Genomic DNA, 26713 nt, shown 5'->3' on the forward strand with positions numbered 1-26713 from the left:
TGAAAAGATGACCTGGATCAAAAGAAGACATTTCCAACTCCTTTAATCAACAAAGGAACTGAATCCAGAGTATATAAAAGAAACCCTGTCAACCAATAAGAAAAAGACAACCCCACAGAAAAAAACAGGCAAAAGTTAAAAGCAGGCTATTTGCAGAGGATACAGGGAAATGCAAATTAAAACAACCAAAGAGCATTCTGTGACCATCAGGTTGGCGGAAATGAGTAAATGTGATGACCCCAAGGGCTGATGAAGGAATGGAAGTAAGCAGCAGACCGTGGTGGTGGTGCCATTGCCAACGGGCCCTACGTTAGTAAAGTTCAAGGTGTTTGGCTCTCTAGGTTATTGTCATGATGTGACAGTTCCACTCTGAGGTGTATATATATATATATATATATATATATATATATATATATATATACACACACACACACACACACACATACCCTGGACCTGTGCTGTCCAGCGAGGCAGCCCCCAGCTGCATGTAGCCCTGGAGCACTTGAAATGTGAAGAGTGATGGGGCACCTGGGTGGCTCAGTCCGTTAAGCATCCGACTTTGGCTCAGGTCATGATCTCGCAGTTTGTGAGTTCGAGCCCCGCATCGGGCTCTGCACCGACAGCTCGGAGCCTGGAGCCTGCTTCGGATCCTGTGTCTCCCTCTCTGTCTGCCCCTTCCCCGCTTGTGCTTTCTCTCTCTCTCTCTCTCAAAAATAAATAAGCATTAAAAAAATGTGAAGGGTGATGGAGGAACGGAATTTCTAAACAATTCGTTTAATTTTAATTCATTCAGATCTAAGAAATGGATACTCCACTCATTTCTTGGAAAACTTTTAAGTATATCTGCAACAACTTGAGTCTCTGAACCTACTTTTTAAGCTGTAAATGGCATGAAATCTACATATAGATGAGGTATTTCTGATGGAAATCTAGTGCCCAAATTGCAATGTGCTGTAAGTGTAAAATATACCAGATTTCAAAGACTTAATACCAAAAAAAAAAAAAAGTGTAAAATATCTCATTAGTAATTCTTTTTTTTGTGATGACGTTTTGAAGTGACTATACTTTGGATATATTGGGTTACATAAAACATATCACTAAGCTTAACTTTATCTTTTTACTTAAAAATTTTTTTTTAATTTTTAAAAAATATTTATTTATTTTTGAGAGAGAGAGAGAGAGAGTGAGCGAGCAAGCAGGAGACAGGCAGAGAGAGACACGGAATCCAAAGCAGGCTCCAGGCTCTGAGCCATCAGCACAGAGCCTGACACGGGGCTTGAACTCACAAACTGCAAGATCATGACCTGAGCTGAAGTCGGACGCTTCACCAACTGAGCCACCCAAGCACCCCTTTAATTTTTTAAATATGTATTTATTTTTGACACAGAGAGACAGAGCATGAGCAGGGGAGGGGCAGAGAGAGATTGAGAGGGAGACACAGAATCTGGAAGCAGGCTCCAGGCTCCGAGCTGTCTGCGCGGAGCCCGACGCGGGGCTCGAACCCACGAACCGCGAGATCATGACCCGAGCCAAAGTCGGACGCTTCACCGACTGAGCCACCCAGGCGCCCCTCTTTTTGCTTTTTTTAAATGTGGCTGCTGGCAACTTTGACATTGCCCGTGTGGTTCCCATTGTATTTCTCTTGGACAGCACTCACCCAGACTCTACATATACACAAAGTGAGGTGTATAACGATATGCATTGTAGCATTGTTTGTAATAACCAAAAAGACTAGAAACAAACCCTGAGGTTCATCAACAGGAGAAGGGGTAAATAAATTGTGGTTTATATACACAGTGAATACCACAGGGGTTCTGGTGAATGAACTTGAGCTACATGTATCAGTGTGGATAAACCTAACTAACAGAATGCTGACTGGCAGAGAGATTGCAGAAGACCCGCCATTCATAGAAAGTTCGAAAGCACGCACAGATATTACCAATTTTTCATGGATACATATTAATGTAATAAGAGTATAAAAACATGCACGGAAATTATAACCAACCAGAATGCAGGTAGTGACAACCTGGAGCAGGGGAGATACAAGATCTTTAACTGTGTCTACAGCATTTTGTTACTGAAGAGTGGGTATGACTGGGGGCGTTTGGTATGACTGAGATATTTCAACAAATTGTTTGATGGCCAAAGCCATTTTTAAACCACTTGGTTTCTGTTTAGAAAGTCTCAAAGAACTGCAGCCCCTGGTCCTTCTTGAGTCCTGGGTTGTCTGACCAGGGACCCTGCCATCCCCCGTTTCTGCCAGCTGGTGGCTGTGGCCGGGTCTCCCACTTGTGCATGTGTTCCTGAGAAAAAATGATTTGGAACGGGTCTGTTGGTGTCTTGAGTTTGGGCCACTGCGGTGAGGGATGCAGACAGAGTGAGTGCCCACCTGTGATGATGGATGAGATGGGGTCTGGGGACAGTAGGAGCCACAAGCCACCCCAGGCAGGACGAAGTCCAGAGGGAGGCGAGCTTTGGGCGCCCACGGGAGGGACTCCTTCCTGAACATCCCACTGCCAAAGGTCCTGACAATCTGTTTTCCAAAGGATCCCTTCAAAGGATTCATCCAGCACCCTTAGGGTGCCTCATTTTGCCTTCTCTTCCTTTTCAGGACAGCCGGTGTCTTTGGAGTGAAAAAACAGGATGCCCCCTGGGGTTGACTGCCCCATGGAATTCTGGACCAAGGAGGAGAATCAGAGTGTGGCAGTTGACTTCCTGCTGCCCACGGGGGTCTATCTGAACTTCCCTGTGTCCCGGAATGCCAACCTCAGCACCATCAAGAAGGTACGATCCTGGGCGCCTTGGGTGGCTCAGTTGGTTGAGCATCTGACTTCGGCTCAGGTCATGATCTCATGGTTTGTGAGTTCGAGCCCCGCATCAGGCTCTGTGCTGACAGCTCGGAGCCTGGATCCTGCTTCGGATTCTGTGTCTCCCTCTCTCTCTGCCCCTCCCCCGCTCCCACTCTGTCTGTCTCTCTCATAAAATGAATAAACATTAAAAAATAATAATAAACGCTTACAGTTAGTGCCCAGCTAGCATTTTGAGTTCAGCTTCCCCCTTTATCAGTGCACGATTACACTCACCAGATTCCAGTGAGAGCTTCAGGGTGTGGTTCCCATGGTGGCCTTTCCTTCTGTCCATGACTGTGCCATCATTTTTCGGAACCACACCCCATCCAAGGCCACTTAAAAGAGTCTTATCTGTCTTCTCTCTTTAGAGCTGTCATCTCAGTAAACATCATCTTTGGAAATAGTTTTTAGTTTTTGTTGAATAATTGTCCGGGTGGATTACTGAGTCAAAGGGTTAGACATCTGGAAAGTATTTGGTAGATGTTGTCTTGTGATCTTTCAAAGGGCTTATCCCACTTACCAAGTGTGGGATTTAATGGGTCACGCCAGAGAGCAAGACCTCAGCTCAGAATTTTAAAAGCTATACTTGGGAGTTGAACACACACAAAAAAGGGAAAGAAGCAAGGGACCATCTTGGAATTTTTGTTTGGTTTTTGTTTCTCAATCTCCCCTTCCTGGGAGGTTCCTTTAAAAATTAAAAAAAAAAATTTTTGTTTTCCATTTCAAAAGTAATATGGACACATTGATTTAGGAAAACGGGAAAAAAACAGAAAAAGGAAAAAAGTCACCTGTGATCCAGCCCTTGTGAGACAACCACAGTTAACAGTTTGGCTGCTTCCTGTTTTCTTTTCTGTGGAGTGTTGCTTTTTGTGATAATTCTGATTACGGACTTTGAGATCTCTTTTTTTTTCTGAGTTAACATTATAACATCTTTTTCATGTGAGTTAACTTTATGTAAATTTCACTTGAAGGGTAATCTTATCTTTCTGAACCAGGCATGCGAGCTACTACAATTCCCACACTGCAGAAATGCAAAACACGTGGGGCGCTGCACGCACCCCGATTTGACTTCAGTTCCTTCATACTTTTATTTATACCAGACGCCAGAGAGTAAATATTCTAGGCTTTGCTGGCCATCTGATATTTGTCGCAAGCACTCAACTCTGCCAACCGAGGCCCAGAGCAGCCCCAGACAATATGTAAATGAGTGGGCGTGGCTGTCTTCTAATAACTTGGGAGCAGACCAGGTTTTGCCTGCAAACCAGTCACTTTTGTCGAATCCTGGTCTATACTAATTACTCTGTTTATTAGAGTTGTGGTTTTTTTTTTTAAGAGAGGGAGAGAGAGCGAGAGAGAGCACAAGCTCAGGAGAGGGACAGAGGGAGAGAGAGAGAATCTTAAGTAGGCTCCATACCCAGCACAGAGCCCAACTTGGGACTCGAAATTACTACCGTGAGATCAAGACCTGAGCGGAAATCTGGAGCCGACGCTTAACTGACTGAGCCACCCAGGTGCCCCTATTAGAGTTGTTTTTATGGACATGGGCTTGAATTAGATCTGCTGCTCTATACCTTGGGGTTTTTTGTTTATTGTTTTTTGTTTTTCCCACTCACCGTGTGTCTTGTGTCCCTAGATTCTGGGTCATGTCCCTGTACCAATCCCTTTGTGCTGATGGACCATAATTATCCGTCCCCCGTGGAAGAAATATAGGGCTCCTTTCCCATCTTCTCTGTGACTCAGTGGTGAACAGTTTTGCAGTAAAGCTTGACTATTAGATGGCTCTCTCAGGGGACCCTGGGGACACCTTGCCCTGAGGCCACACACTGACCGCCTTAGCTGAACACAGCCCATGGAGGGTTTTATGGCCCTCTCAGTTGTTTGCCTTTTCTGAATTAGTTGCCAACATTTAGAAATCAGGGTGATGAACCCCAGGACTATTAGCTGGAGGTCATGTCTGGCTGGCCGTCTCTCAAGGGTAACATACAGGGGGGACTGTGGACAGGACTTTAGCGAATACCAGGCACCTTCCACAGAAGGGCAGTGATGGTGACCCATGCGGTGCTCTAGGGGTCTGGGGAGGGCAGGGTCGTGCAGGGGAGGGACACCCAGACTGAGGTCAGCCTCCAGCCACCTCCCGGCTCCCCGTGGCCCCGCTCACTTTGGTCGGAGGGGCTGACCGGCCACTGTCCCCTCAGGTGTTGTGGCACCGCGCCCAGTATGAGCCACTCTTCCACATGCTCAGCGACCCTGAGGCCTACGTGTTCACCTGCGTCAACCAGACCGCCGAGCAGCAGGAGCTGGAGGACGAGCAGCGGCGACTGTGTGACATCCAGCCCTTCCTGCCGGTGCTGCGCCTGGTGGCCCGAGAGGGTGACAGGGTGAAGAAGCTTGTCAACTCACAGATCAGCCTCCTCATCGGCAAAGGTGCCCCGCGTGCGGGTGGGCCCTCCCCTCCCTGCCCGGCCCCGCCCCCCGTTTGCGTTGGGCCCTCCTGGCCCCGCCCCGCCCCCCGTGTGCGATGGGTCCTCCTGGCCCCGCCCCGCCTCCCGTGTGCGACGGGCCCGCCCCACCGTGTCCCTGCCCCGCCTCCCCTCCCGCCCCCCTCGTGCACTGCTCCCTTCCCTCCCGGTCCCGCCCCGCCGTGTGCGACGGGCCCTCCTGGCCCCGCCCCTGCCCCGCCCCGCGACGGGCTCTCCCGGCCCTGCCCCTGCCCTGCCCCCGTGAGTGGTGGGCCCTTCCCGCCCCGCCCCCGTGTGCGGTGGGCCCTCTCGGCCCCGCCCCTCCCCGTCCCCTGGCTGACCCAGCCTCCCCACCTCTCAGGCCTCCACGAGTTCGACTCCTTGCGGGACCCCGAGGTGAATGACTTTCGCACCAAGATGCGTCAGTTCTGCGAGGAGGCGGCCGCCCGCCGGCAGCAGCTGGGCTGGGAGGCCTGGCTGCAGTACAGCTTCCCCCTGCAGCTGGAGCCCTCGGCCCGGAGCTGGGGGGCCGGCACCCTGCGGGTCCCCAACCGGGCCCTCCTCGTCAACGTCAAGTTTGAGGGCAGCGAGGTGAGCCCGCGGTTCCTGCCGGGGACGCCGGGGCCCGTTTGCTGCGTCCAGGCTGCTGTGTCCAAGTGGGGGGTGCTTCCCCGTGACACTTCCAGTCCTCCGCCCACCGCCCCAAATCCACTCTCCTCCCAGTGGCGCCCGGTGGTACTTGTGGGCATCCATGCATGCGAGGATCTCGGCCAAATGTCCCACCCGGCAAGTCGGATGAGAGGCAGAATGACCAAATGGCCTTGGTCACTGGTCCACTCATTCGTTCAATAAGTATTTCTTGGGTGTCAGCCACGTGCCTGCATCAGACTCTGCCCTCGGAGCTCGCGCTGGGGGGAGGGGGCACCTAGTACAGATAGGCAACCACACCCTCTGTGTCCCAGAGTCCATGCGCCACCCCCTCTGCCCCCCCCAAGGGTGGAGGGCTGACCCTCCCTCCCCTCCCCCCCCCAGGAGAGCTTCACCTTCCAGGTGTCCAGCAAGGATGTGCCCCTGGCACTGATGGCCTGTGCCCTCCGGAAGAAGGCCACGGTGTTCCGGCAGCCGCTGCTGGAGCGGCCTGAGGACTACACCCTGCAGGTGAACGGGAAGCACGAGTACCTCTACGGCAGCTACCCCCTCTGCCAGTTCCAGGTGAGGGCGATGGCTGGGAAGGGCCCTGGGCCCCCCTTGAACATGAGGAGCCAGGCCTCTGGGGGTCCTGGCGAGAGCGTCCCCTTGCTGGGCTTGCCCGCCTCATGAGCACAAGGAGGGCTCTGTCTTCAGGAAGCGGGTGGGGGCAGGAGAGTCCTCAGGAGGGGCCTGGAAGGCCTGGGGTAGGCGGTGGTCAGCATCGGGGAGCCCCCCGGGTCGGGGAATGCTTGGGGCTGCCCCGTCGGCCGCTCACTCTGTGCCCCCGTCTCAGTACATCTGCAGCTGCTTGCACAGCGGGCTGACCCCCCACCTGACCATGGTGCACTCTTCTTCCATCCTCGCCATGCGGGATGAGCAGAGCAACCCTGCCCCCCAAGTCCAAAAACCACGCACCAAACCGCCCCCCATTCCCATGAAGAAGGTGAGCCGGTGCCTTCCGCTTCCCCTCCCCTCCATCCCTTCCTCCCACCTGTTGTCCGGCCCCGGAGCCTCGTGGCCACACCGCGGGCCCAGGACGCCTCATCTCAGGCTCCTTGGTTGGTCAGTGGTGACAGCTGGGCCTCGAGCTTGGCCGGCCAAAACTACACCAGTGTGCTGGGTGGGGGCGGGGGGCCGCCCGAGCTTTCCTGGGGCAGGGCTCAGGGGTCCCGGCACACCTGCACGGCAGGTTTTCTGGTAAAGGCAAGTGGGTTCTTGAGCCTTGCCACAAACCGGCGACACTCTCAGCCCACCTCCGAGTGGCCACGGGCCTCGCCAGGGGTCAGGGGCGCTAGCCACCAGAGCCTCCCCTGGATTCCTCTGCTTTGACAGCCCTGCTTCTCCCCCCCCACCCTCCACCCCGCCCCAGCCTTCTTCCTTGTCCCTGTGGTCGCTGGAGCAGCCTTTCTGCGTGGAGCTGATCCAGGGTAGCAAAGTGAATGCGGATGAGCGGATGAAGGTAGGGGGCTTCTGGGGGGAGGGGGGATGTTTTCTGCACAAACAAGGTGGCTGTGGTCTAGAGGGGTGGTGGAGGAAGAAGGGGGGGGGGTCACATGAAAGCCACCTGACCACATTACCCAGCATCCCTGCCTGGGGTGGTTGTGAGCCGCTTCAAAACAGGAAGAGGGGAGGGGAGCAGGCCGGCCGGCCAGAGAGGCTAATTCGTAGAAACCAGGCCCAGTGAGTTCTGGGTATTTGACTCTGGTAGAAGTGGTGGGCCCAGGCCCGGCCCAGGGATGTGGGAAGCACAGAGTCTGGGAGGTGACAGGTGCCGAAGAGGAGCGGCTCCAGCTGGGCCCTGGGGCCTTGGGACTCCCTGGGGACACTTGAGAGGTGTGTGGAGCACGGGCAGGGACCCCTGGGGGCCACGCCCACTTCTGGGCCGTTCACACACCCCATCTCCCTCAGTCCTCAGGATAGGATAGCCTGCCAGGTGTCTGTTTTACTGTCCCATTTGCTGGACATTACAGCTGGGTCCGCAGAGGTCGAGTCTCTTTGTGGAACACTTTTTGTTGGGGTAATTTCGCAAACAGGGCAGGTCTGGGGTTCCCGGATGGAACCCTGGAGCATCGGAGGGAAGCAGCTTTCTGGCTGGGCTGGAGGGCTGTCAGGGTAGAGCTGGAGGAGCCAGGGTCGGCGTGTTCAGGTGGCATTAAACATTCCCCTCCTCCTGGGGCTCACACAATTCTGAGCCGAGGAGGTAGGCTTGGGCATTAGAACTAGAAGGGCCCCTGGAGTTCCCAAGCCCCAGTGGGGAAACTGAGGCCCAGAGCAGGGAAGTGCCATGACTTGGGGTCCCACAGAGGCATGGGGAGCCCATGCACAGCCCGTGGTGCCCTTCCCTTCACCCTGTGGCCCCTTGAACCTCTCAGGCATTCGGCCGCCCCTCTTCTGTGCCACTTTCTTCCACATGGAAAGTGGGATTCAGACCCATGTGAAATGTGGACATATCGGGAGCTCTGAACCTTAGGTGGTGGGGGGAGAACCTGGGAGCGGGGAGAGGCTGGGTCTCTGCCACCTGTCACCTGCGCCTGCACCTTCCCCAGCTGGTGGTGCAGGCCGGGCTCTTCCATGGCAACGAGACGCTGTGCAAGACGGTGTCCAGCTCGGAGGTGAGCGTGTGCTCAGAGCCCCTGTGGAAGCAGCGGCTAGAGTTTGACATCAACGTCTGCGACCTGCCTCGCATGGCTCGTCTCTGCTTTGCACTTTACGCCGTGATCGAGAAGGCCAAGAAGGCTCGGTCCACCAAGAAGAAGTCCAAAAAGGCGGTGGGTGGGGCTGGCTGGGAGGCTGGGGCCAGGCCTCTGGGAGCCAGCCCACTGTGGGTCACTCCCCCTTATCCACTCAGAGCAGGAACGCACCTTGGGGATGGGGCGGGGGGGGGGGGGAGTCCCGGGAGGGCTGGCGGACCCAACCTCCCCGCCCCTCCCGCACTGGCCGCCACCCCTGCTACGTGAGGGCTCTGGGTTCCAGGGCTCATGAGCATGGTGACTCGGAATATCTGGGCCTAAGCCTTCGGTCCTGGTGGGAACCTGGAGGCGGCTCCCTGGGGTAGGGACGGACGCACTGTCCTCACCGGGAGCAAGAGTGGCCTGAGTCAGCAGCCAGCAGGGAAGGCATGGTGGTTGAGCACTGAGTCACCAGGGCCCGGGATGTGACTGGCCACTGAGCCACGCTGACTTACCCATAGCTGAGCTGGGCCAGCCTTCTGGGGCCGGTGTGGTTCGTTTGGGGGTTTCTCAAGAAGCCAGGAGCAGGGATGCGACTGGAAGTGGAAGGGAGCCAGGAGGCGGCTGACCTTGCTGGCTTCCTCATGGGGAGTCTGGGTGAGGGCGGGGAAGGCGGCCTGGAGGCTACACCCATCCTGCAGAGGAACAAATGGCCCTGACCTGCCCGTGGTCTTTCCCAGGACTGCCCCATCGCCTGGGCCAACCTCATGCTGTTTGACTACAAGGACCAGCTCAAGACCGGTGAATGCTGCCTGTACATGTGGCCTTCCGCACCAGGTCTGCCCCGGCGGGAGGGAGGGGCCCGGGGGCGTGGGCTCCCGGCCGGTGGCGTTCCTCGTGCAACTCCCATCCATCCCTGTGTCCAGACGAGAAAGGGGAGCTGCTGAACCCCGCGGGAACAGTGCGGAGTAACCCCAACACGGAGAGTGCTGCTGCCCTAGTCATCTGCCTCCCTGAGGTGTCCCCCTACCCTGTGTACTACCCAGCCCTGGACAAGGTCAGCCCCCTCGCCAACCGGGCCTGGCGGGACCCGCCCTCCCCAGAGGCTGTGGGGCTAAAGATGACCTTTCCTGACCCTGCCTCTGGGGATCCCCAGAGCATGGTGCCCCCCCGCCGGCCCCCCGCCCCCCGCCATCCCCTAAGTGGCTCAGGGCCAGGGCTTGGTCACCACACACATTTGGGGACCTGCTTGACTCTCTAGAATCCTAACCCGCTAAAGCAGGTGGGGAGCAGTGGTTCTCAGTCAGGGCCGTTTTGTTCCCCAGGGGGGTTGGGGCCATGTCCAAAGACACGTTTGGTTGTCACAGCTACTGGGAGAGATGCTCCTGGCATCCGGGGGGCGGAGGCCGGGGGTGCTGTGCACAGGACAGGTCCCAGTGTCTAGGCGTTGACGCTCCCCTTCCCCAGAGCCCCCCCCTCCCCCCAGGGCTGGCCCAGGCCCGGGGGCTCCGCTGAGACGGGACCGCTCATTGCAGATTCTGGAGCTGGGGCGGCACGGGGAGCACGGGCGCTTCAGCGAGGAGGAGGTGAGCTGGGGGCCGCGGGCGGTGGGGCGCCTGGCCTGGCCGCAGCTCACCCGGCCTGCACCCCTCAGCAGCTGCAGCTGCGGGAAATCCTGGAGCGGCGGGGATCCGGGGAGCTGTATGAGCACGAGAAAGACCTGGTGTGGAAGATGCGGCACGAGGTCCAGGAGCGCTTCCCGGAGGCGCTGGCCCGCCTGCTGCTGGTCACCAAGTGGAACAAGCACGAGGATGTGGCCCAGGTGGGCGGGGGGGCGGGGCCGGGGGCGGGGCCTCCGCCGCGGGCCCCCCACTTGACCTCCTGCCCAGCCGCACCTTGACCACCCGCACCCCCAGATGCTCTACCTGCTGTGCTCCTGGCCGGACCTGCCCGTCCTGAGCGCCCTGGAGCTGCTGGACTTCAGCTTCCCCGACCGCCACGTGGGCTCCTTCGCCATCAAGTCTCTGCGGAAACTGACGTGAGTCCCGCGGGCTCCCCGCCCGCCCCTCGGAAGCGCGGTTTTGTCCCCGCCGCCTGGCGGCGGAGCCGGGGCCCCGAGGAGGACTGAGCCCTGCCTGGGGTCTGCTCAGGTGAGGCCGGCCTCCCTCCTCTGCAGGGACGACGAGCTTTTCCAGTACCTGCTGCAGCTGGTGCAGGTCCTCAAGTACGAGTCCTACCTGGACTGCGAGCTGACCAAGTTCCTGCTGGACCGGGCCCTGTCCAACCGCAAGATCGGCCACTTCCTTTTCTGGCACCTCCGGTACTGGACCCGCCGGGCCTGGGGAGGCGGGGCCCCTGGCCGTTCCCACCTTGCCCGCCCTGCGCGGCTCAGCCGTCCCCTCCTTCCTCCAGCTCCGAGATGCACGTGCCCTCCGTGGCGCTGCGCTTCGGCCTCATCATGGAAGCCTACTGCAGGGGCAGCACCCACCACATGAAGGTGCTGATGAGGCAGGTGAGGCTTGGCCCGGAGTCCCTGCCCTGGGTGGGGCCCTGTGTCTGGGCAGGCTCTGCCCCTTCAGAGACCCCCGGGCCGGGTTGAGGCTCGGAGCCTGTCCCGCGGGCCTTCCCATGCTGCCCTCCTCTTGTGTCTCCCCGCCAGGGCGAGGCGCTGAGCAAACTGAAGGCCCTGAACGACTTTGTCAAGGTGAGCTCCCAGAAGACCACCCGGCCCCAGACCAAGGAGCTGATGCACCTGTGCATGCGCCAGGAGACCTACCTGGAGGCCCTCTCCAACCTGCAGTCCCCGCTGGACCCCAGCACCCTGCTGGCCGAAGTCTGGTGAGCCCCAAGCCCCTTCCACGGCCTCCTCCCCCTGCCCCGCCGGGTGCCCCGCGGAGGGGCCCGTGCCGACTGCTTTCTGGCCCGCAGCGTGGAACAGTGCACCTTCATGGACTCCAAGATGAAGCCCCTGTGGGTCATGTACAGCAACGAGGAGGCGGGCAGTGACAGCAGTGTGGGCATCATCTTTAAGAACGGGGACGGTGAGTGGGGCGGGCCCCGGACACGCGCTGCGCGGCCCTCACGGGGAAGGGGGGGCAGGCTGAGGGGACGGGGGGCCTGGGGCTGGGCGCGGCTGGGAGTGGGGAGCCCACCAGAAGCTCGTGCTTTTCCTTCCGGGGACGGCCGCACAGACCTCCGCCAGGACATGCTGACTCTGCAGATGATCCAGCTCATGGACGTTCTGTGGAAGCAGGAGGGATTGGACCTGAGGTGAGAGGCCCTCCTGGCGTCCGTCTTCGGACTTGCCCCACGCCTAGGACCCTGTCCCTTTGGAGGAGTCCTCTGTCAAAGCCGACGCCGACACCGATGCGGGCAAAGGGGCCGTTCTCAGAGCAGAGACCAGTTTGAAGTCAGGGCCGAGGGAGGCGATGAGGCCGCAGAGTGAGGGCGCAGAAGGCCCGGCCGGGCGCTCGGCGTCTGTCTTACTCCATTGTTTCCTTTGCTCCACGCTCCCTGGCTTCCTGCCCCGTCTTGGGAAGCAGTGACATCTTCTAAACCATCTGGATTTCTCTCTGAGCAAACACGAGCTCAGCTGAGGCGCTGACTTTTCCTCTCTGCATCTTGAGGGCTGGCGTTGACCTCTCCAAGGAGCCCTCCCCTGGAGTTCCAGGCGTCAAGGACGCCTCCCCGCACCTTTCTCCTCCCTTTCAGCAACCCCGCTGGCGTCTCCTGTGGCGGTTTTTGCTGTCTTGAGCTCCTCGGGCTGGAGGGGGGCGGTTCACACTGCCCCAGGGACAGCCCTTGACCATGGCATTTCCCTGCCCCTCCTCCCTCCTGGCTAGGATGACCCCCTATGGCTGCCTCTCCACGGGGGACCGCACAGGCCTCATCGAGGTGGTGCTTCACTCAGACACCATCGCCAACATCCAGCTGAACAAAAGCAACATGGCAGCCACGGCTGCCTTCAACAAGGATGCCCTGCTCAACTGGCTCAAGTCCAAGAACCCTGGGTAGGTTCTGGGCCCTGGGGACAGACACCCTTTCCAAGAGGAGTTTGGGAGTCAAAGGTGAGGAGAAGGGCCCGTGACAGTCTCCATGACTTCTTGGCTCAGCCGAGGACCAGGTCTGCTGTGTGTCGGGGTGGGTCAGGTCTCTGTTCCCGCAAGGATCAGTTAACTATTGTCGTGTAATGACCACACTCATCTTAGGCATGTAAAACCACCACGGGTTAGGGGCGCCTGGGTGGCGGTCGGTTAAGCGTCCAACTTCAGCCAGGTCACAATCTCGCGGTCTGTGAGTTCGAGCCCCGCGTCGGGCTCTGGGCTGATGGCTCGGAGCCTGGAGCCTGTTTCCGATTCTGTGTCTCCCTCTCTCTCTGCCCCTCCCCCGTTCATGCTCTGTCTCTCTCTGTCCCAAATAAATAAATAAACGTTGAAAAAAAATTTTTTTTTTTAAAAACCATCACGGGTTATTACGGGCCCACAAATTGCAGCTGGACCTGGCCGAGCTGAGTGGTTCTTGGGCCGGAATCATTCATGTAACCGTTACCCTCTGGTCGCTTGACCGGCCTGGATGGCCCCAGTCACGTACGTGTCTCCACGTGCTCTCCCCTCAGTGAGTAGACCAGCCTGGGCTTCCTTCCATGGCAATAGGTAGGTTCAAGCGCTACAAGGTGTCTGAAGGCCGAGGCTCTGGGACGAGTCCAACAGGGCCTCCTCTGTGTCCCATTGGTCCAAGCAAGTCGTAAGGCCAGATTCAAGGAGAGGGGACGCAGACCCGACCTCTTGGTAGAAGCTGTTGCAAAACAGCACGGCCATGGGTTTCAACACCCCTCCCCACCGACACACGCACAGGGAAGCCTTGGATCGAGCCATTGAGGAGTTTACCCTCTCCTGCGCGGGTTACTGTGTGGCCACTTACGTGTTGGGCATCGGTGATCGGCACAGTGACAACATCATGATCCGCGAGAATGGGCAGGTAGGGGCCACGTGGGCAGCACCTGTCACCCCCCCAGCCTACCCCTCCGCCCCCCACCCCCCCCCCCCCCCCCCCGCAACCCGACACCAAGGCACTCTCCTCTCTGACGATGGCTTCTCCTTCCCTTTTCTTAGCTGTTCCACATTGATTTTGGCCACTTTCTGGGTAATTTCAAGACCAAGTTTGGAATCAACCGTGAGCGCGTCCCATTCATCCTCACGTACGACTTTGTGCACGTGATCCAGCAGGGGAAAACGAATAACAGTGAGAAATTTGAAAGGTAAGGGTGCTCGGGGTCCCAGGCCGGCCGGGTGCAGGGCCAGGTCCTGTAGGAAGAGGCCAGGGTGTTGGGCTCAGAGGGAGCGGGGGCTGTTTCCAGGGCGAGAGCAACGTGGGAACGGCCGTGAGGACCCAGAGCCCTGCCTCCCCCCTCCCTCTGCTCCCCCCCCTCCCCAGGTTCCGTGGCTACTGTGAGCGAGCCTATACCATCCTGAGGCGCCACGGGCCTCTGTTCCTTCACCTCTTCGCCCTGATGCGGGCCGCCGGCCTGCCTGAGCTCAGCTGCTCCAAAGACATCCAGTATCTCAAGGTAAATGCCAGGGCAGGGCCCTGCCAGGCAGAGCGGGCGGCCCCCAACTCCCCAAGGCCTCTGCCTCTTCTGAGCATTGCGGCCTGGGGGGCCCTGAGCTCAGTGGACCCCGCAGGGCACTCCCGGTGTGGGTCCTTCACGCCACCCATGAGCCAGCAGCAGGGGGGCCGGTGGGGTCAGCCCGGTTCCGTTGCAGGAGCGTCGGGACCTCCTTGGGTCCACCGTCTGGTCCTTCACAGGCTGTAGTGGTTCCGCTTGTACCAGACGGCTGAAGTAGATTCCTTCCCTCGACGATGAAAAATGCCTTTCCTTCCCGCGTCTTTTCAGTTTGGGAGAAGCTGGGGGTCAGAGGGGGGCCGGCCTCAAGCGCCTCTTTGGTGCCCAGTTCATGCAGAATGAAGCTGCATGGGGCAAGTCCTCCTTTCCTCCTCCTGGGGTTAATTCCCACCGCAGAAGGCGAGCCTACCTGTCCACCCCAGAGGCTTTTGGGAGGGCGGGGGGGTGCGGCGGGTCACAGCTTCCTGGCTGCAGCTGGCATCCTACTTTGAGGGTGGGTCAGGAGGCCCGTCTCGGCTTGGGATCAGAACAGAGTCCTTCCCAAGGGGGATGTCGGCCTCTGTCTCGGATTCCCCTCCCGCAGGTCTTTCAGGAGGGAATTTACAACGTTCAGGGTGGCGGGGTCTGCCTGCCGTAACGGCCCCCCTAATGGCTGGAGCTCACTGCTCTGATGATCTTCCCTCAGGACTCTCTGGCCTTGGGAAAGACAGAGGAGGAGGCTCTAAAGCACTTCCGAGTGAAGTTCAACGAAGCCCTCCGGGAGAGCTGGAAGACCAAAGTGAACTGGCTGGCCCACAACGTGTCCAAAGACAACAGGCAGTAGTAGCAAGCTTCTGGAGGCCCCTGGGCCTGGAGGGAGCAGACTGCCGGCCTGGGGAACCAGGCACCCTCAGCCAGCCTCTGGGGCCCCGAGAGCCTGAACCGCACTCCACGGGAAGGAACCTACATGATTGCCTTTTGTTTACACTGGTTATTTATTTATGACTTGAAACATTTCAGGAACTCGACAGCCATAAACGTAAATGCATCCTTCGTGCAGGGGAGGGGCGTCCTCAGCCAGAGCCCCCGGGCTTTGGTGAGAAGACAGAGTCGGGCACTTCAGAGGCCGCACCTCACTAAGGACTGTAACCCCGAGTCTTCCAGCTGGTGAATCGGGACCTGGCAGAGACTGCTCTCCCCTCCGGGAAGCCTGCCTTCCTCCCAGGCTCCCGCTGGGCTGCCCGGGGCTTGGCCCCTGGCAGTTACCTGGTGCCCACTTCTCCGTTCACCCCCTCCACCTTCGTGCTCTCCACGGGCTGAGCGCGGGGCAGCTCCCAGAGGAAGTCTGGGTACCCTCTAGAATCAGGGATGCTTGCTTTCCACGTTTAAAGTGACTCGGGTACGGGAAATCCTCTCCTCTGCTGTAAAGCGGTTTTGTTTGCGGGTAAGGAAAAAACAAAACAAAACGCCCCAACTACTTACGGACCTTCTGTGGCTCAGAACAGCCTCTGCCCCCATAAAGTATAATATATGCTGGTCCTCAAGACATTAAAAAGATCTGAGCTTGATTTAGCTCAACCGGTCATGGATCGAGGCAAAAGCAGGTCAGAGTACTTTGCCCTGACCTGCCTCGCAAAGCAGGTTTTAAGGCCGGACCTGATCTCCAGAACTCTCTGCTTTGGGAACCTGTTGAGGAATCAGGTACCAGAAACCTGAGGTCTTTGGTGGAATCTTTTTCTACTTAGCTCGAAGCAGTTCAGGCTTAGCCTTAGGGGGATCCGAGGAGCTCTAGAAACACCAGGTTCCCGGGCCTCTCCCCAGCCGTCTGAAGACATCTCTGGAGAGGGGACTAGAAATCCGGGCTTCTAGAAGCCCACGGGTGAGCTTTAGGTGTTGGGAGGCCTCGCGAGGCCGGGCAGAGTCAGGCGCAGCTGCCCTGTGGACAGGTACGGGAGCTTCAAGAAAAAGCCCACCGCCTTCTTCAGTCAGTTAGCAGAAGCCACGCGGTGTGGTCCATATGCAGAACACCACCGACCACACTCTCGTTCCCAACTAAGTGTGGAGGTCATCTGGTCCACCTTGCCAGTCCAGAAATAGGAACAGCCGAGTATACGTCTATATGTTATTTATTGAAATGCGTCTGTGTGCTTCCTGGTGTTCTGGTTCCGGTACACAGCCTGGGTGCTTGGCGAGGAGAGTATTTTCTATTTTTGTTTTGTGTGTGTGTGTGTGTGTGTTTTAGTCTTTTCATGTTTCTGTATGGGGAAGGGGAGTTCAACACAACTGATGGGGGGTGAAGACCACCGCTCTGTGAAGCCTTCACGTGAGAGGTAACAGCCTACGGAAAGAAATAAAAGCTTTTTTATGTTGTGTTCTCAGGTCAAAAACCAAGCCAGACAATGCAGGGTTAGAACAAAACCAGGATGAGACCTGAACGCGCGCTCCTACTGGAGTTAGAACCAGCACTTTATTGTAGCGGGTACACTTTCTGACCTCATCAATATACAAATCTACAAAGTGACACCACGCGGAGTCCGCATTAGCATCTACCATTGTCTACACAGAGCAGCTACAGCAACAGGACGTGAGGGGCGGCCACACACGACGCAGGACGGCCGCAGTGTCCTTGCAACTAGCAGTTATAATCACAGAACAGTATTCAAAATTATTTTCCCCCAGGTTTAGAAATCTAAAATTTTACATGTAAATTAAAAACAAAGTGCTGTCGGGGTTTGAGCTCATGACTTGTCCTCTCCTTTTCCATCCCCCACGGGCCCCAGAAGCAGGGCCCCTCACTCCTGGGGAGCGGAGTTTGCCTCCGGAGCCATCGGGGGGAAAGCTAGCGCTCGGCCTTTGGGCCAGAGCGCGTCTGTCCCTGGACGTTCTGAGTCCGGACCACTCAGGCCTGTTCTGTCTCCGCACCAAGTGGCCAGACGCTTTGTGCCATCGGCGTGCACACTCCCCGGCAGGGCGACAGACATCTAGTAGGTGTGAACCCAAGGCTGCACACGAGGAGTCCAGCTTCCTGTGCAAGGAGCTGCCGGTCCTCAGAGGAGTGTGTGAAAGAGGCCAGGGACCCCAGCTCCCCACCCCTCTGCCAGATCAGAAATGGGTAGAATCCCAAAGGAAAGACCTGGCCATTTCCAGCCTCCGGAGAGGGGTCTCCGATCCGGTCCCCCGCCGCTGAGCAGTGCTGGGAAGTCCGTGCCCCTTAACTGCCTGGCCGCCCGCCGAGGGTGTGCACTGAGCTGGGCCCGAGCGGGGCAGGCCCGCTCTCCTCCGGGGTGGGGGTGGGGCCGGAGCCCAGGGGATCTCTCCCGTGTTTCAAGCTTCACTTTGCATGCCAGTCCTGGGTCATACTAGCACGGAGGACACGAGGAATCCCAATTTATTTACAAAATATTAAAAAGTCAGTTCATCATCTACATATTAACCCCCATTCTGCCATTTTATACATGCACTAGTTTGGAAAAAATAAAGACTTTAAAAAAAAAAAAAAGGATTACGAGGTGGGAGGGGGCAATTTTAACCCTTTGTCAACGAGTCCAGCGATCGCAGCTTTTCTGGAGGCGCGAGGTGGGGGGGGGCCGCACAGAGCGAGCCGCGGGGAGCTCAGAGCGATCTGGGCGGAGGGCGGGGCGACAGCGAGCACAGGCGGGTGGTCAGCGATGGAGAGGGTCTGCAGACCTACTGGCCGGAATGACTTTGTACACCGTGGACCCTTGGGGCTGGGGCAGCAGAGTCTCCTGAAGCGGAAGGAGGGGCGGCGGGGACGGCCCAGGGCTCAGTAGCTCAGGGTGGAGTCGTCCCACTCCAGCTGCTGCTGCCGGTTCGCGCTCTGCTGGTCCCCGTGCTCCCCCTCCTCCTCCTCGCTGCTTTCCGACTCGGCGCTGGTGATGTCATCCTCCTCCTCCCCGGCTTCGCTCTCCTCCTCCTCTTCCTCCTCCTCCTCCTCCTCGCTGCTGTGCTGGTCCTCGTACGTCTGACAGAGAGACGGCACGTGAGCCCCTGCGCATGACCCCAGTGTCCAGTGCCGCTCACCCTCTGGGAGTCACGGACGAAGGGGACGCCCGACAGGTCACCTCACCCGAGACCAAAGGGGAAACACGGCTCTGGTCACCACCCACGGCTGTCACGGGCAGGGAGCGCGTTTCTACCCTCGCTGGGCGGCACGAGCTTGAATGAGGCCTCTCTGTACCTCAGTTTACCCACCTGCACCTCACTGAGTTGTCATGTGGATCACGTGACATTCAAGCCACAGAAACGTGGAGATGCCACGGCCACGCTGCCTCTCTGGGGTGAGCCCAGCTTTGGCCCCGGCCGGTGGTGGTGTTCGGTTGCAGGGGCCACCGGCCCGCACCTACCTCCATGGGGTTCACGGTGATGGTCAGAGCGGAGTCATCCCAATCCATCTCGTTCTCCTTCCCGGTGTCCTGGTCCCGCATGGTTCGCTGATGAGCAGCCCGGATCCGGAAGACTCCCAGGATAATCATGAAAACCAAGAAGCTGACACACACCACAATGACAACAGTGGCGGTGCTGGGGACAACTGTGGAGGGAGGAGAGGGAACAGGGCTGTGGTGGTGTGACCCGCCCCAGAAGGCGGTAGGGCCCTTGGCCCTCATCCTCCGCAGACAGACGCACACACACAGACGCGGCATCTGACCCGGAAGAACTCGAAGAAACGTGAGGAGTCGCGGCACAGGTTTCAAGCCCAGGGCCGGCCACTTCCTGCCCTGTGGGGCTCCAGTCCCTCCCGGGCAGCGCAGAGTAAGAGAGGCAGGCCGGCCGTGGCTGTTCGGACCCGGGGCCGGGCTCTCAGCGGGAGGCGGGAGGGTGTCCCCCCGCCCCCCCGGACCTGACCCAGCCGGCCCTGCTTCTTGCCCACGGCCCTACCTGCGAACGGGTGGGGGCTGGCCAGGTTGTGACCCGAGAGATCGACGAAGGCATGGCGCTCCGGGTGGACGAACTGCGGCTGGGCGGCCATGTGGCTGGCGTGCTCCATGGGGCCGGCCGTGTGAATGACGTTCACCTGCAGGGAGAAACACAGGCGACCTGAACGGGTCCGACAGGCGGAAACGCGGTTCAGAAGCTAACAGGAGCAGCGCTACGCGGAGGGGTCCCTGGACCAGCCCTGGTGGGCAGAGGAGAAAAGAACAGAAAAAAATCAAAAATCGAGGGTCGGCCCCTGGACGCTGTTGTAACTACCTGATATTTGTGCACGTCCAAGAAACGTGGCACTGTTCTAATTCCTTTTTACTGTATTTCATACAGGAATCTGTCCACAAAAGAACAGAAAAACCCCCACCACTGTCCCTCACCACAGGCCCATCTCCCTGCTTTTCCCCCAAACCACAGCGCATCAAAGAGCACAAATCCTAGCCATTTATTTCCCTTCAAATCCGCTACCCTTTGGCTCAAACAAAAGACTCATCGATTTCTCAGCACCGTGACTTCAGCGTTCTGCTGCTCTGAGGCCACCGTGCAGACACGCCAATTGCTGAGAATAACTTTGGGCCCATTTCTCCAGACCACAGAAGCTGTGAGGGACGACGGGGCTGCAGTCCGGGCCTGTGGAAGACTTCAGAGCAGGGGGAGCGCCCTGTGACCACCGTGCCCTGAGTCACCACTACCGGGCTCTGCAGACGGCACAGCAACCCGCCCCCCCCCCCCCCCCACGGCCAGCACTGCGTCTAGACCCCTCCCCCGGGGCCGGCAGTCTGCAAAGACTCTCTGGGTCCCTGGGAATTGCCCTTTGCAAAACTGCCAAATCTCAGCAAACAACCGCGCCCTACTCATGAGGTATTAACTGCCTCTAGCTCTTGACCACCTCCTTCCGAAGGCCCCTCAGGCCTCCGTGAAAGGGATGCACCGGACGCACCCCCGCCCACCCAAACCTGCGCGGGTCAGACCTGCAGCGGCCCCCAGGCCGGGAAAGGCTGGCGCACCTGGGTTGTGGCCGAGCAGCTACCCAATCACCCACCGCCGGCCCTTCTCAGCGTGGGCCCTGCACGCACCTCCACCTGAAACTCGTTGCTGATGTAGCGGCCATTGAGCTCTGAGCAGACGAGCCTGAACTTCCGGTCAAGCAGGGACCTGGTGTGCCAGTTCCGATAGCGGAGGAGGCGCAGAACTTCCTCGTAGCTGGCCATGGTGTCCACGCCTGAGGGGAGGAGGTGAGAACATTGCCTGGTGGCTGGGGTCAAGGCCAGGGTCAGAGCAGGCTGGGGTCAGGCACAGGGGCAGCTGGACCACACGTGTGTGCACTCCGGCTTTCCAGTTGTGGGGAGAAATGCAAGCGTGTGGGCACATGTGTCCCTCTCCGGGGTGTGTGCCATCGTGCGCCTGACTTCCGCCCCCTTGTAAGGACGGGAAGTAAGGCAGTGCCTGACTTCCCTTCCTGCCGGGACAGCATCGATCCTAGTGAGCCTCTTCTGTCCCGTGGCCTCCAGGACCCTCAGGGCCCGGAGATGACAGGAGGCGGGGCTGAGGCTCGCGCTCACCTGTGAAGACCATGCCCAGGTCGGAGGCGCTCACCGCGATGCCCTTCTGCTGCAGGCGGGCCATGTCTACCTCCAGGCTCTCCTGTGCTGGGTTCAGTTCCTCCCCGTCCACGGTGACCTCGCAGGTATCCAGGTCATGCACGATCTCCTCGGACACGAGCGACTCTTGAACTGCAAGAACAGAACCGCAAATAGCAGAGGCCACGGAGCCCGGGGGGCTGGTCACGCCGGTGGGCTGCTGGCGCTCCTCAAGCTCACAGAGCCCTCTGAAACATCGGTGACAGAGGCACAGGAGAGTCCCTTTCAAGAAATGGGGTGCTGGTCCCCAGACAGGCCCAGAACAGGGGGCCACCCAGCAGGAGTAGCAGGTGCCCTGCAATCAGCTCAAATCTTCTCAGCCTCCCCTCAAGGGCATCTCAGATTCGGATGTCACGCCGGAGGAGGAGGAAAGTACTCTCCAGGTGGGCTTCCAAAGAGCATAATGAGCTCTAGCCCATGGGTCAGATTCCAGAAGCTGACCCAAGAATAGCATTAAAACATCCAAATCTCTCAAAATCCCAGAAAAAAAGGATTCAGTAAGAAAGCAGCAGCAGTGGGGTTTCAGCCGCGCCCTCCCCCCCCGCCAACTGGGTTTGAGCCAAGGCGAGGGCGACCATCACAGGCAGAAGTGCCGTTACCTGTGGGGTCCTCGTCCCCGTCCCCTTCGGGCTCCACTTCTCTCGTGATGGTGCTGATGATCCGAAGCTCAGGGAAAAGGAAAACCCCCTCTGGGCTTTCAAATTCAGAAGCCGCTCGAGCAAAATGGTGGACCCCACTCAGGCTGATCTTGGGCTCCTCTGGCTGCAACACCATCACGTAACCATCCACCGGGGGCACCGAGATGCAAGGAGCTTCATTAAAACACCTGCCGACAAGGGACGGAGAAGGCGAGGGTCAGAGCTTCGAGAAGTGGTTTTGTAAGCTACACGCAATGGCACGTGGAGGTTCCAACAGGCAGGAATCCACAGCCCCTGGGGGGACAGAGGCCGCGGCCGTCTGGGAACGGGCCTCCAGCACACCGATAAACACCATTCAAACCCTCTGGTAACCAGCGATGGCTCACCGGTCTTTACAGACGGGAGGCTGGGTTGTCTTAAAAACCTAAACACACACATTTTCTTCTCAAGAGTCACGACCAAAGGCAGATTTATAGTTAAAAATCAGCACGTACTTGACTGTGCTGGTGAGTTTGAGTCTCCGGATCCCAGGTGTGGGGAACTGTCGTGAGTTCAGGTAGGCGATGTGCTGCATGGCTTTATCCAGCTCCCCAACATCATCTCCCTCCAAGGTCAACGCCAACTGACTGGGGTTGGTATGGATCTGAAATCATACCAGACAGGGGCGAGAAAAACGGCTCTAACTGCAAGAAGCTGAAACCACAAACACGCTGGCAAAGAGGGCTAGCTGGGGATCGATCTGACTCGGTGACCTGGAGGGGAAAGGCGCACAGAATTGGCAGCGATGAGATCTTCTTCGGGGGTAAATTCCCAAGGAGCAAATGTATCTGTGATGTAAGAGATACAGGGGCCTGGCTGGCTTGGTTGGTGAAACGTGCAACTCTTCACCTTGGGGTCCTGAGTTTGAACCCCACGAATGGGTATAGCGATACTTAAGAAACTTAAATCTTAGGGGCTCCTGGGTGGCTCAGTCGGTTGAGCAGTCTGACTCTTGATTTCAGCTCAGGTCATGATCTCACAGTTACTGAGTTTGAGCCCTGCACTGGGCTCTGCGCTGACAGTGTGGAGCCTGCTTGGGATTCTCTCTCTTTCTCTCTCTCTCTCTGCCCCTCTCCTGTTCATGCATGTGCTAAAACAAATAAACTTTAAATAAATAAATGAATAAATGAATAAATGAATAAATAAATAAATAAATAAATAAAATCTTAAAAAACATATATATATGTCTTTCATCTCTGTCCCCAGTTTCTGGCACAGAGCCCCCTAAAATCCTGGAAATTTCCTGAGTGACAGAAGTACCTTTTCTCATGCGTAACAAGCCCTTTCCAAGCACACGAGCATCTATGTTATCCAACAGGCTCTGGGCGGCTGAGAGGGTTTCAGGATGGAGCCAGCTGCCACAGGAACCAGCCGTGTGACTACAGGGCTGGCACTTTCAGACCTGACCCTGACCTCTAGCCAATGACTTAACCAGCTGTGCCTAACGTAACAGAAGCTCCGGAAACACCCCTGAAGGACCCGGCGTGGGAGCTTCCAGTGTGGGGAGGGAGGCGCTCCTGGAGAGGATGGGGAAGCCCCATTCCCCCCTCCCCTGCCTTCTGCATCAACTCCATCTGGTTGTTCCGGAGCTGTATTTTTTAAAACAAACCAGCAGCGGTAAGTGAAGTGTTTTCTGGAGTTTTCCGAGTAGTTTAAGCAAATTACTGAAATCGAAAAGAGGGGGGATTATGGGGACCCCCGACTTCATAGCCAAGTTGGACAGAAGCGTGCGTAACCCGAGAGCCTGACACCTCCAACTGGCCTCCGCAGCGGGGGCAGCCTCGCGGGCCTGAGCCTCACGCGTGGGGTCTGCGCGAAACTCCAGGCAGTCCGTGTCAGAAGCGAACTGAACTGTGGGACACCTGCAGGTGCCTGGAGAGCTGGGGGACCAGTGGGTGGAAAACCCCCACACGTCCGCTGTCAGAGGTGTTGTGAGCAGAAGCAGGTCTGGACCGATCGCGGGTGGAGCCTCTGCCAACAGCCTGCACCCTTGTGCTCTAGAAGGCGGCGAGCGCCGCGCACGCCCGTGTTACCTTCACGCCTCTGCCGTCCTCGGGGGCCTGCAGGTCCAGCCCTTCTTTGCAGGTGTACAGACAGTCAATCACCTTCTTATCTGCGAGTTTCCCAGAACGGACAGTCAGGCCAGCCAGATTACCCCGGAAAAACTGGGTCATGTGCAGGTCGCCACCTTAGGAACACGGGGGGACAAAGCAGGCAGTTACGCGTGCACGCCAGGGCCTCCTGCTTCGCTTCTCAATGCAGTGTTACCGGTGGTGGCGGCTTGATGGAGGGACATGCGGGTTAGTTCGTACCGAATCCTGTTAGCCTTGCCATCTACATGGAAGCGCAATGGAGAAATTAAGTCGTTTATGATCATGCATATGGCCTGGAGAAAAGAGGTGTTGGGGGGGGTCCCTCACCCGAAGCCCAGAAGCAAGAGGTCCCACGAGTGTCCCCACACAACTGGCCGCTCCCCGGAAAGGGCGGCCTACGCTGCACCCATCAGCCTGGTGCACGGGTGACATTTTCCAGCAATGCCAGCCTTTTGGACCACTGCCTTCTCAATCAGCTGGGTCACGCTCTGGGTTGCCTTTTCTAACAGCACACTTGGGGATACACACAAACTTGGGACTGAGCCCACAAGAATAGGCCTAGAAAGATAAAAGGGGTGCTTACTACCCTAGCCTGCACCTAAGAGGCCTCACATGCTATCTGGTTGAGCTCCACGATGCCTGCCCCCAGGATAGCTGGGAACTGATGGTGTTATAAGGAAAAGAGAAACCCAGAAAGCGGTCCTCGTCACACTGTGGCCAAGAGCCAAAAAGCATGTGAAAAGAAGCTTACTCTCAGGGCACCTGGGTGGCTCGGTCAGTTAAATGTCTGACTCTTGATTTTGTCTTGGGTCATGGTCTCAAGGTTGGTGCATGGGTTCAAGCCCCATGTCGGGCTCTGCGCTGGCAGCCTGGAGCCTGCTTGGGATTCTCTACCCCCCCCCCCCCCCCCCCGCCGCCTCTGCCCTTCCTCGCTCACGCCTACCTCCCTCCCAAAATGGAGTTTAAAAAAAAAAAAAAAAAGCAGCAGCAGCTTATTCTCGCAAAAGGACGGAGACCGATGCCCAGAGCATGTCTCATTCCTGATAAGGACGTCAGACACTGAGCCACCACCAGGGACTGCGATTTCTAAGAAACCTGCGTTTAAAATTTAGTATTGGTCAGGACAGAGTATCTAGAAACGAGCCTCTTCCTGTCTCATGGTTCAGCCACATGGGAACCAGGCGGTGGCCTCCCTGATGTGGCCTATGAGATTTTGGCAGGGAGCCTCATGCGGTGGGATCAGGGTAAAATTTGAGGCGGGCGGAGGGGGGGGGGGGTGTCCCCATCAGTGCAGAGCATAAATGAGTCATTTGCCCTCACTTCAACTGGAGTCAGAATGGGCAGAAAAGGGTAAATCCTGTGAAGCAGTGGTGGGGGGAGGGAGGGGTGCATAATGCAAAGCAGCAGCTCAGAAGGTGTCTGGGACCAAAATGCAACTCAGGCATTTCATGCGAAATGTGGAATGAATTGATGTCTTGTCTTTAAATGAAACACAAGAGTGAACCGTAGGGAAAGATCCAGCAACCTGCAGGGGCCATAGGCACAGGTTCGGTTTCATTGTCATTTTCAAATGCTGGATACTCTGCAGGAAAGCAAGACAAAGACAATAGAAAAGGACCAAGAGGTTAGGCTCTTCACATTGGAATTTGAAAATTAGTCTTGAAAAGCTGCCAAATATAAAACACAAAGGGAAGAATTCCCACCTTGTCCCTCTTGGGGACATCTTCCCCCCAGAAGCAAGCTCGTACTGGATCACCTTTTCGGAAGTCCCCCCCGCCCCGCTTCTCTTCGTTCCTCCCTTGTCCCATCTTCCAGGTCTACCTTGCCAGGACACAGACCAAATTCAAAATAAGGTGAACAAAAGCTTGTCCGTCGAACTCATGATCTCGGGCTGGTGCTACTGGGTGGGGCAGCGACGTGCCAGCCACCAATGATACCAAACCCCGGGCCCACGCACTTTTCTCCCAGAGAGGACATTTGTGCAGACGAACTGGGACAGCACAAGTATGCATCCAAAGCCTGGTATGGGTACGGTATACACGTGAAAGTATGTAGCTTTTGAAAGCTCAAAATGAGTTCACTTTGGTCTAGATGTTAACCCCTAAGTAACAGAGATATAAAGGTGTTTTTATCCACTTTTTCTAAATAGGAAGGGAGAGTCAGAGGTTAAGAAACTCACCCAGATTGATAGATAATCGGCAGTGGGTCTGGGGCCTCTAACCACTGACCTTCTCACAGGCCCCTGGCTGGTGTCCTCACAGTAATGCCAGGTCAGGGAGGCACACAACCAGCGACTGAACACAGAATCTCTACTTTCTAGATCACATTGTGGGAGCACTACATAACTAACCCACGGCACGTCCCATGCTACAGCAGCGTGGGGGCACTGGGGGCCGGCCGGGCATGTGTGGCTGCGCTCCCACGATGCCCCCAGTTGCCTCCAGAACACCGTTAGGAATGACATTCCAGGGGTGCCTGGGTGGCTCAGTCAGTTAAGCGTCCAACTTCTGCTCAGCTCATGATCTCAGGGTTTGTGAGTTCAAGCCCCACGTCGGGCTCTGGGCTGACAGTTCAGAGCCTGGAGACTGCTTCGGTTCTGTGTGTCTGTCTGTCTCTCTCTGCCCCTCCCTTGCTTGTTCTCAGTCTCTCAAAAATGAATACACATTGAAAAAAAAAAAGGGAATGACATTTCAGCCAATGGGGGTGAGGCTGCTGCCCACAGTACGGGCTCTCCACCGTGAATTTGTATGAACCGTGGTTCCTCATCTGCTGAAGGAAGGAAGGAGACCTTCTTCCAGGTTAACGGTATTTTACAAACCCTGTGTCTGGTTTGGGAATTTAGGCATATTTTTCTGGCCGAGGATCTTGAGAAGCTGAGGTAGAAAGACGCTGTGGCACCAATAGGAACTGGGAGTCAGTGCAGAACATGGGGCTTTATTTTAATTCAACAAGCAAAGCTCTCAGGTTTGCACTTGTATTTTTATTCTTATTTTTAAAACAACTCAAATTACTGTTTAATTTGGGAAGCAGCTCTGGACTAAAACATTAAGACTTCACAACTAAAAAAATTCCTATTTCCCTGGTAATTTGCTC

General features: G+C 57.1%; 2 protein-coding genes across 10 annotated transcripts in view; one reads left to right on the forward strand and one right to left on the reverse strand.

Annotated features, from left to right (window-relative positions):
- Window positions 1-15735, forward strand: part of PIK3CD (phosphatidylinositol-4,5-bisphosphate 3-kinase catalytic subunit delta) — a 54855-nt gene extending 39120 nt beyond the window's left edge. For 3 of the 4 annotated variants that reach the window (XM_027060482.2, XM_027060486.2, XM_027060483.2), the window contains exons 3-24: window positions 2612-2784; window positions 5045-5273; window positions 5670-5899; window positions 6341-6520; window positions 6792-6941; window positions 7368-7457; window positions 8545-8766; window positions 9408-9504; window positions 9594-9724; window positions 10203-10253; window positions 10322-10489; window positions 10584-10705; window positions 10844-10987; window positions 11080-11179; window positions 11327-11505; window positions 11596-11708; window positions 11859-11937; window positions 12510-12677; window positions 13521-13644; window positions 13779-13924; window positions 14101-14233; window positions 14976-15735. In XM_027060482.2, coding sequence (XP_026916283.1) covers window positions 2644-2784; window positions 5045-5273; window positions 5670-5899; window positions 6341-6520; window positions 6792-6941; window positions 7368-7457; window positions 8545-8766; window positions 9408-9504; window positions 9594-9724; window positions 10203-10253; window positions 10322-10489; window positions 10584-10705; window positions 10844-10987; window positions 11080-11179; window positions 11327-11505; window positions 11596-11708; window positions 11859-11937; window positions 12510-12677; window positions 13521-13644; window positions 13779-13924; window positions 14101-14233; window positions 14976-15113 — 3135 coding nt within the window. In that variant the 5' untranslated portion in view covers window positions 2612-2643 and the 3' untranslated portion in view covers window positions 15114-15735. The remainder of the gene's footprint in view (window positions 1-2611; window positions 2785-5044; window positions 5274-5669; window positions 5900-6340; window positions 6521-6791; window positions 6942-7367; window positions 7458-8544; window positions 8767-9407; window positions 9505-9593; window positions 9725-10202; window positions 10254-10321; window positions 10490-10583; window positions 10706-10843; window positions 10988-11079; window positions 11180-11326; window positions 11506-11595; window positions 11709-11858; window positions 11938-12509; window positions 12678-13520; window positions 13645-13778; window positions 13925-14100; window positions 14234-14975) is intronic. The other variant, XM_027060488.2, reaches the window with a different exon arrangement.
- Window positions 15736-16717: 982 nt separating this feature from the next.
- CLSTN1 (calsyntenin 1) overlaps window positions 16718-26713 on the reverse strand; it is an 87487-nt gene continuing 77491 nt past the window's right edge. For 4 of the 6 annotated variants that reach the window (XM_027060490.2, XM_027060489.2, XM_053206797.1 and 1 more), the window contains 9 exons: window positions 25146-25202; window positions 23561-23715; window positions 21983-22131; window positions 21450-21676; window positions 20773-20943; window positions 20287-20432; window positions 19166-19301; window positions 18634-18818; window positions 16718-18251 (listed from right to left, as the gene is read on the reverse strand). In XM_027060490.2, coding sequence (XP_026916291.1) covers window positions 18054-18251; window positions 18634-18818; window positions 19166-19301; window positions 20287-20432; window positions 20773-20943; window positions 21450-21676; window positions 21983-22131; window positions 23561-23715; window positions 25146-25202 — 1424 coding nt within the window. In that variant the 3' untranslated portion in view covers window positions 16718-18053. The remainder of the gene's footprint in view (window positions 18252-18633; window positions 18819-19165; window positions 19302-20286; window positions 20433-20772; window positions 20944-21449; window positions 21677-21982; window positions 22132-23560; window positions 23716-25145; window positions 25203-26713) is intronic. The other 2 variants (XM_027060493.2, XM_027060492.2) reach the window with 1 other exon arrangement.

The sequence above is a fragment of the Acinonyx jubatus genome, chromosome C1 (assembly GCF_027475565.1).
Source record: "Acinonyx jubatus isolate Ajub_Pintada_27869175 chromosome C1, VMU_Ajub_asm_v1.0, whole genome shotgun sequence".
NCBI classification, from domain to species: Eukaryota; Metazoa; Chordata; class Mammalia; order Carnivora; family Felidae; genus Acinonyx; species Acinonyx jubatus.